At 38.4% G+C, this 19,235-nt stretch overlaps 1 protein-coding gene across 2 annotated transcripts in view; it reads right to left on the reverse strand.

The window, feature by feature from the left end:
- The window catches only part of CDK15 (cyclin dependent kinase 15), an 85,288-nt gene extending 66,437 nt beyond the window's left edge, over positions 1-18,851 (reverse strand). For both annotated transcript variants that reach the window (XM_088828329.1, XM_055398111.2), the window contains exons 1-6: positions 18,729-18,851; positions 17,866-18,015; positions 17,569-17,663; positions 9,267-9,346; positions 4,098-4,192; positions 2,660-2,722 (exon numbers count right to left, since the gene is read on the reverse strand). In XM_088828329.1, coding sequence (XP_088684455.1) covers positions 2,660-2,722; positions 4,098-4,192; positions 9,267-9,346; positions 17,569-17,663; positions 17,866-18,015; positions 18,729-18,851 — 606 coding nt within the window. The remainder of the gene's footprint in view (positions 1-2,659; positions 2,723-4,097; positions 4,193-9,266; positions 9,347-17,568; positions 17,664-17,865; positions 18,016-18,728) is intronic.
- Between the last annotated feature and the right edge of the window lie 384 nt (positions 18,852-19,235).

Consider the following 19,235-nt stretch of genomic DNA (forward strand, 5'->3'; position numbering starts at 1 on the left):
CACATTCATACATAGATATAAGCACAGTTTCTAATGGAAAAGAAGCTGCACAAAATAAAACTTGTTCTTACCAAGTGTTGCATACTATAATATTTTCTATTCCTTTCTCAAGAGGGTTTCCCAGGTGGCATTAGTGGTAAAGAGCCTGCCTGCCAACGAGGGAGACGTAAGAGATGCAGGTTTGATCTGTGGGTCAGGAAGATCCCCTTGAGGAGGGCATGACAACCCGTGCCAGTATTCTTGCCTGGAGAATCCCATCGGCAGAGGAGCCTGGTGGCTACAGTCCATAGGGTCACAAAGAGTTGGACGTGACTGAATCGATTTAGCACCCAGATACACATTTCCTTCTCACCCATTCCATTTCATTTTTTTAAAAAAATGCTGGTTGCTGATTACCAATTGATTTCATAACCCACTAATGGACTAGCACCTGGAGAGTGAAAAACTCTATAGTCCCTTTGACCCCAACAGTCCGTGTGGCTCTGGGATCTTCTTCCTTGAACACACCCTCTACTTCCCTGCTCTGAACCTTCGCTGAAAACATTCCTTCCTCCTCTAGCATCTTTCCCTATTCCAGCCTCTGAAAAGCATTGTAGCTTGTAAGATCTGGCTTATCAAAACCTCTTAAAATGAGAAGATATCTTTTACTTCCTTGCACATCTACAACATTAGGTCTTATTTCTTACTTGATATTATTCACAAATGTCCTGGAATAGTGGTGGTGTGTATGTCTTACCTCCTGTTTTTGGCTCTACATCCTTTGAGGATAGGAATCATGTCTTCTGCATCTTTCTGTCCTGCTAAACACTTAGCATAGTGCTTGCTGCAAGAGTCCCTCAAGTCTGAAAATGTTCTATCTTTCTCATAGTTACTCTTTCTCCAACTGTTCAGTATAATCAAACCTCTGGTTCCTTGACTCTTCTGCTCTCTCCCTAGCTATCAGTAACCTGCCTGTCTTCACTTCCTTCCCTCAGATTGGACTCAGTTTAGAAGTCCCTGACCATCCCTTTAGCCTCTCTCTTGATAGTCTCCAAATATGTGGCCCAACTGTCTTTTTCTCGCACACATCTGGCACAGCCCCAATTCTCAATCAGTCCAACTTTCTACTTTCTCTGCTCCTCTATTTGAACTAAGTGCTGCCATTAAAAAAATAAAAAAGAAATCCCATGATCATGCAGATAATTTAATGGATTCCATTCTCATCAGAGTCCTTAACACACTACTAGGCATTCCTTCTTGGTCCCCCTAGTTAGTTTTCTATTTCAGTTTCCTCTAAGTATTTTTAAATGTTTTTATTCTTTTCAAAACCCTGTCTTCAAACCTTCCTTTCCCCTTGCCTCCATGACTGGAGTCCCCTTACTATGAGTCCTCATGCTGCTGCTGCTGCTAAGTCACTTCAGTCGTGTCCGACTCTGTGTGACCCCATAGACAGAAGCCCACCAGGCTCCCCCATCCCTGGGATTCTCCAGGCAAGAACACTGGAGTGGGTTGCCATTTCCTTCTCCAATGTGTGAAGTGAAAAGTGAAAGTGAAGTTGCTCAGTCATGTCCGACTCTTAGCGACCCCACGGACTGCAGCCTACCAGGCTCCTCCATCCATGGGATTTTCTAGGCAAGAGTACTGGAGTGGCTTGCCATTGACTTCTCTGATGAGTCCTCATAGTATTCCTAATTAACATGGCCATAGCCCTCATCACCTTGCTTCTCACTACCTATCTAAGTCCACATATCTTACTGGCCTTCGGCTCATTGAAAATAAGAAACACAACTTTTTCATTATTGAAAACTTAGGATTTAATATGGTACTGAGTACTCAAATATATCTTGAATGAATGAATAAATGAACACACAAATATTAGTTAAATGAATGGGTACATCATATACAAAACTCATATGGTTATGTTAAGGGCCAATCAATTAATGCCAATCAAACCTTAGAGAATGAAAAATATAACATACAAATGGTTTCTAAAATTTATAACAGATATGGAATTAAATGGGGATGACAGAGAATGAGATGGCTGGATGGCATCACCGACTCGATGGACATGAATTTGAGTGAACTCCGGGAGTTGGTGATGGACAGGGAGGCCTGGCGTGCTGTGATTCATGGGGTTGCAGAGAGTCGGACATGACTGAGCGACTGAACTGAACTGAACTGAACTGAAGAGTTTAATATTACTTCTATTCCAATAACTGGAAAAATGGAAGTTGGTCCCACATGTAATAGGATCTTATAGAACAGGCAAAAAGATAACTGATAAAGAACCAATCAAGGTAGTTTGCTAGTTCTAGTTGGGAACTTTAAGTGCAACATGAACTTTAACACAGAGCACAGTAGTCTGCTATGAAGAATGTATTTATTTTATGATAGCTTAACTTCACTTCTTTCCTTTTAAGGAAATTATTTTTAACTGGGTTATACTTCTAAAGACACATTTGCTTGATGGTGATGACTGACAGGGTTAGGTTGCCCAGAAAGCAGCCAGACTTTGCTCCATATCTTGAGGGCAGATTTTTTTTTTTTAACTTTTCTCTGGAATATCAATGGTGTCCATCTTCTTACCTAGTATCATGGACTTTCAGTTTGTGATGGCAGTCTGTTTCAGAATTCTCCTGCTGTGGGAGGAGAGGGGAGTCCCAGCCCTCAAAGTACTTACCCTGACATTATGAGGATGAAGCCCTCCTGGGTGCTGAGACATGTACTGAGCCAGGTCTGTGTGCTACACAAAATGGTGGAGAGGGTGATGTTAGTATTGCTTGGTCAGTGTCACAAAGCAGACCACAGACTTGACTCTCAGAGGTGTTACAAAGTTCAGAATTTTTGAGAATAACCTGCAAAAGGTACACAACCAGGTTTTCTGAGACACCACTGTTAAAGTCAAACATAGTGTGTCTTTCTAATTAGCTGCTCTTAGAAGGAACCCTGTTTCTTGACACAAGAGAGGTTCATTTTATTTATTTTTTATTACTTTTTTTAAATTATGCAAGTATGATAACACATTTACAGGAGCCTTGGAAAATACAGAACAAGGTTACATATAGTTCCACTATATATTATACTTTTTTAAAGTAGATAAATTAAGATTTTTAGTTGGAGTTTCAATATCATATCATACTCAAAAATTAATAGAATATGCTGAGAAGTAGTAGGGTATAGTAGACATGATAAGCACTGTCAACCAATTCAACATAATTAAGATTTATACAGTTTTTACACACCAGTAGGATACAAATTCTATTCAAATCTCCATAGACTGTAAACTGGAGACATGGAACATATCCAGGAACGTGAAACAAGGTGTAAAAATTTCATGGTCTGCTGCTGCTGCTGCTGCTGCTGAGTCACTTCAGTCGTGTCCGACTCTGTGTGACCCCTTAGACGGAAGCCCACCAGGCTCCCCTGTCCCTGGGATTCTCCAGGCAAGAACACTGGAGTGGGTTGCCATTTACAAGAGAGGTTCATTTTAAATGACTGCCACTGAACACAATGATGTGGGGATATTTGTACTCTCCAAGTGTCCGGAAAAGCAAGTCGGGTACACATACCTTATGCTTTCTTTCTGCTAATATTGGAATGGCTTTTATCTTTCAAAATACAAAATGATTTATTCTTTAGTAAACTTGTATGGAGGTTTTTAGAACCCTGTGGTTTATGTCATTATTGTCAAGGAAAAATTTGTGGTCTCTCCTCACATAGTGATTTTTTTAAAATTTTTAATTGGAGGCTAATTACTTTACATTACTGTACTGGTTTTGCCATATATTGACATGAATCTGCCCTGGGTGTACATATGTTCTCCATTTTGAACCGCCCTCCTACCTCCCTCCCCATCCCAACTAGATTAAAAAATAAGTGCAAAGTTTTATTCAGGAGGCAAATTTGAAATGTTTATTCTTGTTGGTGAGGGGGGAAAAGGCAACAAAAATAGTGGGTAAAAGAGCATAAGAACAATAGTGAAATTTCCAATAATAAAAATTTCCATGACACTTTTCACATGGTTATGAAAGTTTTGTCATGCCATAAAATATTAATAGATTCATCATATAAGCACCAGGCTTTTCCCTTACACTTCGGAAAATGCTGGGACAACTCACCACATATTCAAATACGAATGTCAGTGTCTCTTTGGTGTGTATTATGTCATGCAGCAGCACAATGTTGGCATGTTTCAAACCCTTCAGGAGTGAAGCTAGAAAAATTAAACAAAAATTTAATTAAATCATTGATCATGAAAGTTCTGCTTTAAAAATATCAAGCACTATTTGTTTTTTAAACATTTCAAATCAAGTATTCTGATTTTTCAAGCCTGGAAAAAACTTGTTGTGAAATAATATTTAAAACTATTTTTAAAACTTCATTATTTAGTAAATGGTCAGTCATTGCATTTACGTAACTTATTTTTCTTACAGGCCAGAGAAGTTGCAAAAAAAAAAAAGATTCCATTTACCCAGCCAATTTCACCAAAGTACTCAGAGCACTTTGAACATGCCTTTCTCTGGAAAGCTTATCAACTCTGCTTCAGAGCTACAGGAGAGGAAGCCTGGAGAGATAAAGGCCATTGGAGGAGCAGGGAAAGGGTGTTCTGCCTTCTAGAGCAAGGCTTTGCAAGATGTGACCATACTCTAAAATTCAAGGGCCCACAGGAGGTCAGCAGGGCCTGTGGATGTGACTGACGGAGGGCAGGGATAAGAGCATGGGATGAAGGATTGCTGAAGCATAATACAAAGAGTGGAGGGGATTTCCATTTCACGATGGGAGAATTGAAAACCTGTGGAAAGATTCAAAGTTAAAAAAGAGGAGAGAGCCAAACTTGGGGAGCCCAGATGAGTGGGAAGGGCTGAGGACTGGCTCTTGTATCTTCAATAACAGGTTATCATTAGGTCACTAAAGGTGCCTCTGGGCTTCTCTGATAACTTAGCTGATAAAGAATCTGCCTGCAATGCCAGAGATCCTGGTTTGATTCCTGGGTCGGGAAGATCTCCTAGAGAAAGGATAAGCTACCCACTCCAGTATTCTTGGGCTTCCTTGGTGGCTCAGATGGTAAAAAATCTGCCTGCAATTAGGGAGACTTGGGTTTGATCCCTGGGTTGGAAAGATCCCATGGAGGAGGGCATGGCAACCCACTCCAGTATTCTTGCCTGGAGAATCCCCATGGACAGAGGAGCCTGGCAGGCTATAGTCCATGGGGTTGCAAAGAGTCAGTCATGACTAAGCAACTAAGCATCACTGACTCAATGGACATGAGTTTGAGCAAGCTTCGGGAGATGGTGAAGGACAGGGAAGCCTTGCATGCTGCAGTCCGTGGGATCACAAACAGTTGGACACGACTGAGTGAACAAAAACAACACTTCACTGTATCACCTTGTAGAGGTGACTTTGTCTATTTTTGGCTTTTTCTTATATATGGACTGAAAATAATTACTCTGTAATGTTTTCTACTAGAGAATGATCTTAAAAGATTCTCAGCTGAAACCATTTTCTAACTTAAAGATTTGGAATTATAGTGCTATAGAGTATATGAAAGAATCAGAATTGATAAATATACAATATTGTATATTTTCTTTAAAATGTTTCTTAATATTTATACAACATGCTTCATAAAAATAGATTTCTATTTTTACTTTTGCAAAAGGAAAAAATGCTTTATTTATTTATTATGCTTTACCGTAATAAAGTAGAAAGGCTTTAGAATAGAATAGAATGGATTTGAATATGTAATGCCTCTGATTACTAGCTCTGTGACCTCTGACCAGTTATCTAACTTCTCTGAAGTTCAAACTCCTTCATCACTACAACAAAAATCACACTTTACCAACTAGAGTTGATGCAAAGTTTCAAAACAAAGATTGAGGTGGGGGGAAGATTATATTATGTGCCTAGTCCTCAAAAAAGATTAGTTCTATGAATGCTAGTCCTCAAAAAAGATTAGTTCTATGAATGCTTCCTAATGAATGCCGCTAACGGGCTGAAAGTCCTGGAAGTGCTTTTTAAACAGTTTCTATTTTTATAGAAAGATATTTAAAATAATGTACATTATTAAGATATTGATACATAGGTTAATAAAACTAGGGAACATGTTCTTATATAAAAACATCACATTAGCCTATTCCAATGAAAGTGTTATCTCCTAGTTGCAAAAACAAACATTTAAAATATAGAGCCCACTGGGAAAGATTCTGTAAGTTTCAATGAAGGCTAATCTTTTTAACTAGCAGAGGAATAAGGATGGGCAACATGCCTATTGTGTCCACTGTTGTGTATATAGCAGCGGCAAAATACCTGGCCATAGCAGGTGCTCAATGAATACTCGTGGAATGAATGCAAGGACAGTGTATGGATTTTGACTCTGATTTTGCTTGGCTCACAGCTCTCTACTGGAATTGTAATAATATCTACCTCCAAAGGACTGAAAGAGGTTAACACATGAACGATATCTGGCACATGTATTAAGGTATATTGCCCTTAGTGCTGTGCATACTTTTGCTAATTTCATTATATTACATGTTACAATCAAGTAATATTCCAAACGACCAGATTAATAAATTGCCACATGCTTTCTACCTATACATATAGAGACTGCACATGTAGTAAAATCCTACTCAATGAATCTTTGGCTGATACACCATTAGAGCAGCCAAACTGTTCAGGAAAAGTAATTCCTACTTCAAGGCTTTTTAGAGAAGTCTGCATTGCTCATTTAGTTTTTCTGCACGTGGCTTTCGGTTGCCTTTTTAGCTAGTGACCCTGGATTTTAACTAATGAACTCCAGCTGTTCTTCTTTTGCCTTCCAGCCCTTCTCATTTAACCTCCTGTCTCCCTGGCCTCACATCCTTAAAGTTCTTACAGGAAAAATGGGACAGTGCCAAAGTTTTCAAAGAGGCCTTATGTCTTCTTGAAGAGAGAGGGCTCCTCTATCAAGGGCTCCCAGCATTTACATTGGTGGAAAAAGAAACATGCGTTGTTGGAAACTGGATGCCTAACAACCTCCAGTGTGTCAAAAAAATCCTTTTGTGGTTTTTCATATTAAACAAGCAAAGCATTCAGTAAGGTAAGTCCATAAAACAAACCAAGAAAGTCCACAGTTGAATACTAAATGTAATTGCAAACACCTGTGATGGAGAGGCAATTTCTCAGTAAATAAGAAATAAAAGAAACATTTAGCATACAGAACAATGCAGATCCAGCATTTCTGAACCACGCTGAGAACCATCTGTTAGCAAAACCGGCAAAGTTTTCGCTGTTAAAAGTCAAATGTCAACCTGAAAAAAACTTGGCTGTGGAGAAAATCTGAGCAAGGCAGGCCTGTAGCAACAGGCAAGCACACCTCACAAAGGAAACACTGTGAGAAGAGGGTAAACCTGGGCCTAGAGACCCACGCCTTATGCTGGTCACCTGGGGATGTCTATTATGCTCAGAAATGCTCCCTAGCCTGTCCATACATCTCTTTCTAAATCTGATCATCCTTTCATGGGGACCACTAATATGTCCATCAGTAAATACAGCGTCCATTATATTAAACACTTAAAAACACACTCTTCTCCAGAATGCACCTGATCCTACCAGGTTGAAGCCCCAGCTAACTAGACAGCCATTTGGTCCTTCTACTGAAATTCAGAATGACATATTTCCCAGGGGCTCTGGAAGGCTTTTGAAAATGGCATCAAATTCAGTTATAAAGTCATTTTCTGAATTGCTTTTCCCAAGCCTGTTTGCATGACCCATCCTCCAAGCTCAGTTCAAAAATCAATTAGCCATACTGAGACTGATTGGTTTTCATCTCAGTTTACAAGGTCTTTTTTACCTTCATCATAGCACTGCTTCCAACCTGAACCATCTGCTCTATTACAACTGGAAAGATATATAGCAAAGATCAGATTTTTCTTCTCATCTTTCACAACACTCTGCAGTATGCTTTGTGTACAGTATGTGCTCCATAAAAAAGGGAAGATGAAGTTGTTAAAAAGGGGGCAAGAAAGACCAGAGAGGAGCCATTTCTCTGGGGTTTTGATGAAAAGGATAGTAATTCTATTATTTTATTTCAAATGGCTCATGTAAGAAGGCTAATAAGTTGCATTTTAATGATTTATTTTCACTGTACTGGCTTCTTGATTTTTAAATTATAAATTTTTAGTTATCTTGATAGTGAATGAGACATCACTAAAAGAAAGGAGCAAAAAGATAATGATATTTGCCAACATATTGAACTCGGAAGATGAACCCTGTGATTAGTGTTTTATATGCATATTGTCACTTAACCCTCATAATAACTCAAAGAAATAGGTACTGGAGATCAAACCAGTCAATCCTAAAAGAAATCAACCCTGAATATTCATTGGAAGGACTGATGCTGAAGCTGAAGCTCCAATACTTTGGCCACCTGATGGGAAGAGTCAACTCATTGGAAAAGACCCTGATGCTGGGAAAGATTGAAGGCAGGAGGAGAAGGGGATGACAGAGGATGTGATGGTTGGATGCCATCACTGAGTCAATGGAGAGGAGTTTGAACAAACTCTAGGAGATGGTGAAGGACAGGGAAGCCTTGCGTGCTGCAGTCCCCGGGATCACAAAGAGTCAGACACGACTGAGAGACTGAAGAACAAATTCTCTTTCTGCAATAGACGTCTTAAATAGGAAAAGTAATCTACCCATTGTCACAGCACTAGTAATCTGTAGACCTTTAAGATTCAAGCCCAAGTCCTACCGACACCAGACTTCTCATCTACTTGCTCTACCACCTGAGGTTCAGAGAAAATATAGGCACAACACTAAGGACTTCCCTGGTGGTCTAGTGGCTAACACTTTGCCTTCTAATGCAGGGGGTGAGGGTTCGATCCCTGTTCAGGGAGCTAGGATACCTTGGGGGCCAAAAAAACCAAAACATAAAACAGGCACAACACTAAAAATACATGTTTTTTCAGAGAGTTTTTCTGAGGATTTGTAAGTATATTAATTTTCTCCTTTGTATGGATATTTCTAGGGTTATGTAGATACAGCCTTAGCACGTAGCATGGGACCAAACTCACAGACAATGTTTAGTAAATACTGAGTTCATAGCCTGGGTCAATTAATATAATAGTTTTAAATTCTAATTTCTTCAACAGTAAGTAATAAAATGATTTGGAAAATTGGTGTGAAGAATAAAATTGCAATTATTACATTACTTCTATAAATATCAAAAGCTAGATACTGAATGGATAGGTTCAATGTGTTTTTATCAAATCAAAAACTTAAAACATCTCTTGGGCCCACTCTACTGTTCTTACCTTCCCGGATGGCTGTAAATGGGACTCCTTCCTCTGCATTCATACTGATGACTTTTAAAGCCACTAGTTGTCCATTTATCCTGGAACAGTCAGGGGAAGGGGCACATATTTGTCGACATGGCTCATAGTAGCAATTTATACTAAAAATGGCTTAACAAAAGTAACTTTCCTTCAAATTTTATTCCAGCATATAAAATGTACAGTTTTCTCAAAGTAAGTTTTAAAAGTCATATGTATATATCAAATCATTGCTTTCTCTTTACCAAAGTGATATATATTCATTACAGAAAATATGGAGAATATGGGAAAGCACAGAAGACAAAGCCAACAAAGCCATCCTCATATTTCGATGCATATTGTTCCTTTTATTTACCATTGTGACCTGATTTGCGCCATCCTTATTTTTCATCTGAACTGTTGTTATGAACTCCTAACAGCATTTCTGCTTGTGTGTTTGTACCCCTACTATCTACTCCCAACGGTAGGCCAGGGAATCTGTTTAAAGTGAAAGTCAAAACAAGTCACTTTTGTGCTCAAAACCCAACATTGTCTCCACATCTCATCCTGAATGAAAGTCAAATTCTTACAATCAGATCCTAGGTGCTACCTAACCTGCCCAGTCCCACCATTCTCTCTCTCTTCATCGCCTCCTACTCTCCAGTTACTCATTGTTCTGTTTGCTGATGTAAGCTAAATGCCAGAAAACAGAGAAGATTTTAATGCAAGTATAACTATACTGTTTTTTTTAATACAGTGGGTTTTATATCATATTATTAGTTTTTTCTCCATTTAACTTCTAGTCATTCTTGTATTATGTGATACTTAATAATAACATTTTATCAGATAAATATGCTACAATGTGTTTTGCCAGTTCCAAATATTTTAATAGTGTCTCTGACTTTTGACTATTATAAAAATACCCTGACAATCATATTTGTTTGTATTTGCACATAAGTCTTTTCACACAGCCTCTGTTATTTTTTCAGGGTTGAGATAGAATTGCTAAATCAGACTATGCAGCACACAAGTTTTTATTGTTTTGCACACATGTTCCCAAATCGTGTCACAGAGTGGTTGCACCACTAACTGGTCATGAGGCTGGCCATTCTAGCACCCATTCACTGACACCAGACAGATTCCTTGCTTTTCCTTGTTCTTGCTTCAATATTTCATTTTTTAGAACAGTTTTAGATTTACAGAAAAGTTGGGAAGATAGTACAAAAGGTTCCCATATACCTCACATCCATTTTCTTCTATTGTTGTTGTACTTATATTAGTATCATACATTTGTTGAATTAATGAGGCAATGTTGATACATAATTATTAACTAAAGTCCATAGTTTATTAGGAATTCTTTAGGGTTTTTTGTAGTAAAATTGTATTGCTTCTTGTGGGTTACTGTAAATTGGTAAAATTTGGGAGAGTATAACTAACTCAGCTGGTAAAGAATCTGCCTGCAATGAGGGACACCCGAGTTTGATCCCTGGGTTGGTTGGGAAGATCCCCTGGAGAAGGGAAAGGCTACCCACTCCAGTATTCTGGCCTGGAGAATTCCATGGACTGTATAGTCCATGGGGTCACAAAGAGTCAGACACAACTGAACGACTTTCACTTTCACTTTTCAACATGATCATGGGATTCCTTTATAGCTCAGTATTGCAGCGTATGCCCGCAATACAGGAGATCCAGATTTGACTCCTGGGTGAAAAAGATCTCCTGGAGAAGGAAATAGCAACCCACTCCAGTATTCTTGCCTGGAGAATCCTATGGACAGAGAAGCCTGGCAGGCTACAGTCCATGGGCCCACAAGAGTTGAACACAACTTAACAACTAAATCACCACCATAACATGATCATACAAAAAGCCACGAGATTATCATACTCAAGATTTTTCCCAATAATGTTAATTAACAAGATTTTAATAATTCCAAGTAATGAAAGACATTATTTGTTGTGTTAGTTACAATAGAAAAAAAAAATAGAAATAACTGAAATGTTCAGCATTAGAGAAACAGTTAAAAAATTTGTGGTACATCAGTATAGTAGAGTATTTTGCATTCATAACAAAAGTTAAGTCCATAGGCATATAGAAAGAAACATGAGGCTTCCCTGGTGGCTCAGTGGAAAGAATCTGCTTGCCAATATAGGGGGAGATACAGGTTTGATCCCTGGGTCTGGGAAGATCCCACATGCCACAGAGCAACTAAGCCCATGCACCACAACCATTGAGCCTGTGCTCTAGCACCTAGGAACCACAAATGCTGAGCCCACACCTTGCAACTACTGAAGCCCGCATCCCCTAGAGCTCGTGCTCTGCAACAAGAGAGGCCACTGCGACTAGAGAATAGCCCTTGCTCACCGCACCTTGAGAAAAGCCCATGCAGCAACAAAGACTCAGTATGGTCAAAAATAAATTAATTAAAATTTAAAAAGCCATAACAGCAAGCACACCGCATTTGTAACTAAATAATCTATGTGCATGTGGAAGACAAAATGCACATGTGTACATTGCTATGCTACAGAGATGGAATGATTATACAGTAGATGATTTTTAAGTTTTAAAAATTCTTTTGCTGTTGTATATTGCCTTTTAAAATATCATTTACAAGTTTATTACAACTTTTCAATTTCATTTCAAAATGCTTTCTCACAGAAATTATTCTTTCTAGATATGTATAAATTTATGAAAATCAATTTACCTCTCTTAGTTTTTTCAAAAATTGAGATATATAGCATTGTATTTTCATATATAATGTATATACATATAACCCTGTAAATTTAAGGTATGCAACAGGTTGACTTGATACATTTATATACTGAAATGTGATTACCAGGATTTCTTTAGTTTTTATCTGATGTCCTTTTTCTATTCTATGATCTCATCTGGGACAAACATTGCATTTAGTTGTCATGCTCAATTTCCCAGACTTTCCTTGTTTTTGATGACACTGACAATTTAGAGGAGTACTGGTCAAGTATTTTGTAGGGTACCTCTTCACTGGAATTTTTCTGATTTTTTTTTTTTTTTTATGATTAGACCATGGTCATGGGTTTTGGTTTTGTCACATTGTGTTAGGGTACATGCTGTCATCATAATACACGACTTTTGATGTGGCCTTAATCACTTGGCTCAGGTAATATCTATCAGGTTTCTTCACTGTAAATTTATTCTCCCCCTAATCCCTTTCCATACTGTATTTTAGAAGAATGTCACTCTCAGTAGCCCACACTTAAATAGTAGAAAGTTATGCTCTGCCAGCTTGAAGGTAGAATAGCTACATAAATTATCTGGAAATTGCCTCCTCTCCCATTTATTAATTAACCAAACTACTTATTAATAGCACTTTGGACTCATAGGTATTCACTTTATACTTTGGGTTACAACCCAATACTATTTTATTTTGTTGCTCAAAATTTTCCACATTTGTTCTTTGGGAGCTTTTTCAGTTGGCTTCTGGGTCCCTTTGACATATTTCCACAAATGTGGGGCTTGTTTATCAGGTGCATACTTTTATCTTCAGTTTTGGTCTTTTTAAAAGGCAAAGAGTCGGTCACGACTGAGAGACTGAACTGAACTGAACTGAAAAGGTGAAAAGGATGATTCCATTTTAATTTATATTCCTTTAACTACTTGTGGAACTGAATTTTTATAAGTTTATTGGTCTTTTATGTTTTTTTGTAGTTTACTTATTTGTCCATTTTGGGGGGAAGTATTTTGCATATACCTCTTACCAATTTCTTTTGTTTGCCTTATCATTTCTTTGAAATTTTAAACTTTCAATTTCTTATGACATTCAGTATTTTCCAAAATGCTTTACTCAGAGAATAGGTCTGTGAAATTTTCCCCAACACCTATGCTAAAAATTTTCTGGTCAAATATGAAAATGAAAGTGAAGTCACTCAGTTATGTCCAACTCTTTGTGACCCCATGAACTGTAGCCCTCCAGGCTCCTCCACCCATGGGATTCTCCAGGCAAGAATGTTGGAGTGGGTTTCCATTTCCTCTTCCAGGGGATCTTCCTGACCCAGGGATTGAACTCAGGTCTCCTGCATTGCAGGCAGATTCTTTACCATCTGAGCCACCAGGGAAGTCAAATATGTTCAGAAAATGCTTTATACTTTAAAATTTTTCTTAATCTTTTTTAGATAATCATGCTATACATCAACATTTTAAAAATGCTGAGAGCACCTATGATGAAGGATCACATTATATTTTGATCTAGGGTTACCTGTGTCAGTTTGACCATGGTAACTGTTTCAGTGAATCTCTGTTAAAATATCTCAGAATTGAGGGGTCCCTAGAATGTACTTGGATATATGGGCCACCATGAACATGTCCAATATTCCCTAACAGGTTCTGACTTACGTGTTATGTACAGACAGACCTTTCCAGTCCAAAAGTTATATAGACTTCCCTTGTTTATTCTTCTAGTTCTTGTATGTTTTCTTTTTCAATTCCTTTACCCACTGGGAATTCCTATTGTATATTTTTGATATATTGTATATTTACCTTTTCCAACTCCATTTACTGAACTGTCTTTTCCCCTGCTGATTTGACATGCCACCGTGATTGTATACAGTTCAGTCACTCAGTCGTGTCCAACTCTTTGTGACCCCATGGACTGCAGCATGCCAGGCTTCCCTGTCCTTCATCATCTCCCAGAGCTTGCTCAAACTAATGTCCATGGAGTTGGTGATGCCATCCAACCATCTCATTCTCTGTCATCCCCTTCTCCTCCTGCTTCAATCTTTCCCAGCTCCAGGGTCTTTTTCAGTGGATCAGTTCTTCGCATCAGGTGGTCAAAGCATTGGAGTTTCAGCTTTAGCATCAGTCCTTCCAATGAATATTCAGGACTGATTTCCTTTAGGATTGACTGGTTGGATCTCCTTGCAGTCCAAGGGACTCTCAAGGGTCTTCTCCAAAACCACAGTTTAAAAGTATCAGTTCTTTGGCGCTCAACTTTCTTCATAGTCCAACTGTCACATCCATACATGACTACTGGAAAAACCATAGCTTTGACTAGACAGATCTTTGTTGGCAAAGTAATGTCTCTGCTTTTAATTTGCTGTCTATGTTGGTCATAGCTTTTCTTTCAAGGAGCAAGTGTTTTTTAAATTTCATGGCTGCAGTCACCATCTGCAATGATTTTGGAGTCCAAAAATATAAAGTCGGTCACTGTTTCCACTGTTTCCCCATCTACTTGCCATGAAGTGATGGGACCAGATGCCGTGATCTTAATTTTCTACACGTTGAGTTTTAAGCCAACTTTTTCACTCTCCTCTTTCACTTTAATCAAGTGATTCTTTAGTTCCTCTTTGCTTTCTGCCATAAGGGTGGTGTCATCTGTGTATCTGAGGTTATTGATATTTCTCCCAGCAATCATGAGAACCCCATGAACAGTGATTGTATATTAGATCTTACTAATACTTGGATTTGTGACTCTTTGGGTTTTACAAATCATATTTCTTTAATCTGTCTTTTTTTATACTTGTGCTGCTGATACTGCTAAGTCACTTCAGTCGTGTCCGACTCTGTGTGACCCCATAGACGGCAGCCCACCAGGCTCCCCCATCCCTGGGATTCTCCAGGCAAGAACACTGGAGTGGGTTGCCATTTCCTTCTCCAATGTGTGAAAGTGAAAGTGTTTTAATTATTGTAGCGTTTGAACATATTTAGAATACATTAAAATTCTAAATTACAGAATCATTACCATCTTTGTATTACTAGATTTTTTAATCAAATATCCTTACAGAGTCCCTGGAATGATTTACAAGACCCTACACAATGGCCCTACTGTATCTGCAACTCCTCCTACCTTCAAGTCCTTCTACCCACTGCCTCCAATGCCAGGCATGCTCCTGCCTCAGGGGTTTGCTGCTTGCTGTTCCCTCTGCCTGAGGTCTTCTTCCACTACACACCCCCTCAGTTCATGCCTCATCTTTGTCAGGATCTCTGTTCAAGTGTTCCCTTCTCAGTGAGCCCGCCTCTCATCACTCTGTCTAATAATTCACCACCCCATGCCGGCACTCCCTATTCCTCTTCCCTGTTTTATTCTTTTCCAACATTTTCACTCTTTGACAAACTTGGTCAAAGAGTTTGTTTGTTTATTGCATCTCTTATCATCACTAGAACATACACTCCGTACTTACCACTTTTTTTCTTCAATGAATCCTTATTGGCTAAAATAGTGCCTGGCACATAGTAAGCAGGGCTTCCCTGGTAGCTCAGTGGTAAAGAATCCACCCTGCCAATGCATGAGATGCTGGTTTGATCCCTGGGTTAGGAAGATTCTCTGGAGAAGGAAATGGCAACCCACTCCAGTATTCTTGCCTGGGTAATCCCATGGACAGAGGAGCCTGACAGGCTACAGTCTACGAGGTTGCAAAAGAAATGGACATGACTTACTAACTTAGTTGTAAGTTGGTTAAGTTGGTAAGTTGTGACTAACCAACAGCAACAACACAGTAAGTGCTTAATAAATACGAGTAGAATGAACGCCTTTCTGGCTTTTTCAAGTCTTTCATATCCTTTAGTAAATCTTATATATAAATCCTGCCCATTTTTTAATGCTAATGACTTTTTATTGTTGCTATTTTAAGAATAATTTCCCCTACAATATTTTCCATTAAATGCTTATTACTAATACATAAGGCAATTGTTAATAAGTATATTTTGATTTTATAACTGATGACCTAGTTGTCCTATCTCACTAGACAGAAGTTTCTTAGATGATTCTCTTGGGGTTTTTTAAGTAGATAATTCTAAAATCCATAAAAATTATATTCAGTCTGTTTTCCTTGTTGCATTGGCTACAATGCTTCTGATAATCTTTAACAATAGAAAATAATGGGCAGTCTTGCCCTATCTCCAGCTTAATGGTGAAGTTACTAGTATTCAGCAAAGAAAAAGTGTATAAGTTGATCTGAAATTACTCTACATCATAATGAGTAATTATCATTCTATTCCTATTTTGTTCAGAGTTTAAAAACTAGTCATTGATGTTGAATTTATAAAATGCTTTCTTGACATCTATCTTTATGGTATGTTTTAACTTGTTTTTAAATTATGAATGTAACACTTTTATATAAGAAATACAGTGAAAAGTTTGAGTGATCTTTCTCCATTCCAGTTTCAACCACTAAAAGTAGCTACTTTCAATAGTCCCTTTAGATTTTTCCAGATTCCTCTAAGCACATACAAATTTATACATGAACAGTGCTTTTTTTCCTAAATGAGCTCATATATTGTTCTGTAACTTGCTTTTTTTCATATATGTCTATCTTATACTCTAGATGTTTACATACTACTTCACTCTACAGTAATAATTTAGCCAGTCCTCCATTAATGGATATTGGTAACCAGGCTTTCACCCTTTCTATTATAAGTCTTACTGCAATTAATATACTGTTACATACATCTCTGTGAATTTGGACAGAGTATATATTTCTAGTGTATTTTTCATTCTATTACTAGGATGAATCTTTTGAAGGAAATTTTTTTATATTCTTGGTTCTTAAGATAGTCTATGGAAGTGAGTTAAACCTTGTTTCTACATAATATATTTAAAATGGTATCTCCTCCAAACTCACCTTTAACAAGTAAAAACAATACCACAAGTTTTGTAGTATTTATATTAAATTTTTAAAAATTAACATTTAACCACTTTGAGCCATTATTTTTCTCTACTGGAGTAACGTAAATTAAGGAAATCAGACCTTTTTGACTATCCCATCTTGAAAAAGCAGTGAAGTTCTTGACTCTCTCAAAAATGTTTAACATAGTTTTTATTAACCAAAATGGGTATTCGCTTTCTGGATTAACAGTCTTTTTTAATCTCCAGCCATTTTTGTGTAATTTGCAAGTGTAGAAAACCCAGGATAAATCAATCTTTGCATACTAGGTCTTACTTTGTAGAAACCAACTTCAATGTCTGCTAAGAAGGCAAAGTGGAAGAAGGAGCAAACTCAAGGGTGCTACTGAAACCCTTGTCGTGTTTCAGGAAGGATATGACACCTTATCCACTGTACTCCCCACCAAGTGATGGTTAGTGGTTGAGAAAGTTTAATTTGAATTGAAGCAAAAGGAGGAAAAGCTGATAAACATCTTAGTGGGCTGATTTTAATTGGGGCAAGAGAAGTCTGTCTTCTTTCAAGGCTACTTCAGTCATTATGTCGTTCCCTATTGACAGTGGGGTCTTGCACAGGTCCTGAATTTCTGCCATGTGTCAGCTGGCTTCATAATGTCAAATCCTGGGGGTGAGATCCTCATCTCAAAAGTCTTTCCCAGCTAATGAGTCACTTACCTACTAATCCCTTTGTAAACTGTAGCATAAGAACCTTCACCCAGCTTCTCCAAGTTCAAGTAAGATGAAGCTGCCCCAAAGGGGAGACTCTTCCTCTGCATAAGGGGAATGAAGAGTGCGGAGAGGGGAAAGAAAAGAGCATTTTTTTAGTGCTGACTTTTTCTCCCAGAGAAATTAGACAGCTTTGCAGAATGTGCTTGGGAAGGTCTGCTCAATAATTGTCTTGGAAAAAAGGGCCAGCCTTCCTAGACAAGTACACATTAAATTCCTCTTGATCAACATCAGCTGCTCACTCACCCACTGAAAACCTTGCCTCAGATCCTCTTCCTGAAAAGAATCGCTATTACTCCGTGGCCTTTTACTCTTGAACTTCCGGGCATGCACAGCCTGAAGTCCCCTGGGGTGAAATGAAGTCATGGAACATGATGCTTCTTTTAGGTCTGTTAGCTAGAGAAAAAGGAAAGTGCAGGAATAAAATTTATGCAAAGTCAAGACAACGGCTAGCATAAACCACTTTTTCTTTATTTGCCTGATGTTAACTCTTCAAATGTTTTCTAAGCTTCCTACACTTCCAAAATGTACCTTTCTTGAACATCAGTTCCTTTAAAAAAACAAAAAAACCCATAATGATATCAACTGCTAAAACACAACATTCTTTCTTTACCTAAAAATCTGTCTTTAGACACTTAGGTTAACCTAAATTTCTCTGATGGATGGGTTCCAATTTTTCTGTTAAACCTAGACTTTTCTTTTTCTTGTCCCTTTAATTTACCTCTTTAGGGGAATAACTTTCCTGTACAGCATTGCTGATAGCCATGAGCTAATTACTGAAATTTTTAATCCATAGGATACCAAATACTGCAGCTTGTTTTCTGAGGTTCAGCTCGCTAATTTAGTACTTCAGAGATTTCAAGAGAATAACTTTCTTGACTGCAAGGCAAGTGAATTTCATGCAGCTCAAAGCATAGGGTTACTTTTCCCTTTTGGCTTAAAAGAAAATCCCCAAATTTGATAACAACAGCCACACATTCTTTGTGACTTTAATAGAATTTTCTTTTTATTGCCTTAGTCCTACTGCAGGAAAAGCAGACCCTGCTACAGAAAGGGAGCCTCTGAACTCTGTTTATCAACAGAGGGAGATGCTCCTGGGATGTGAATACCTCAATCGCAGCCTCCGTCATCACAGGCGCACTCCTCTGACAGCTGTGTGCGTTGCCTCCCTCCCAACAGCGATGGCAGCTGCATCCAGGCTGCAGAGCCTTTGCACACAGCTCTTGACCCATAATCTTCTAGGTTCAAGGAGAACACCGGCACTTGAACCTCTCTCCCTCTGCCTCTCCTCTCCTTGTTCACTCCCTTTTTGCCAGAGGTCAGCAGTGCGGGAGCTTTCATACGACTCACATGAGGGCTCTGTCTGGAGCAGCCTCATGACTTCAGCAGTTTTTCTTGATCAGTGCAAGAGAGTATACCTCAGAAAGGCATCCGCCTGCATTCATATGTGCACAATGGACACCGAGACAGCTAATGTTGGATAGAATAACCTTTGACACAACTCAAGTTCTTCCAGCCACAAGTTAGTGCCGCTGGTATACACCTTTTTAGTGAATTTGCATTACTTATCCATATTACTGAAGGTATTTATTAGATTTTCCTGGACTTGCTGAGGA

This window comes from Moschus berezovskii, chromosome 2 (genome assembly GCF_049115385.1).
Source record: "Moschus berezovskii isolate FMDL1 chromosome 2, NW_MosBer_1.0, whole genome shotgun sequence".
Taxonomy (NCBI): Eukaryota; Metazoa; Chordata; class Mammalia; order Artiodactyla; family Moschidae; genus Moschus; species Moschus berezovskii.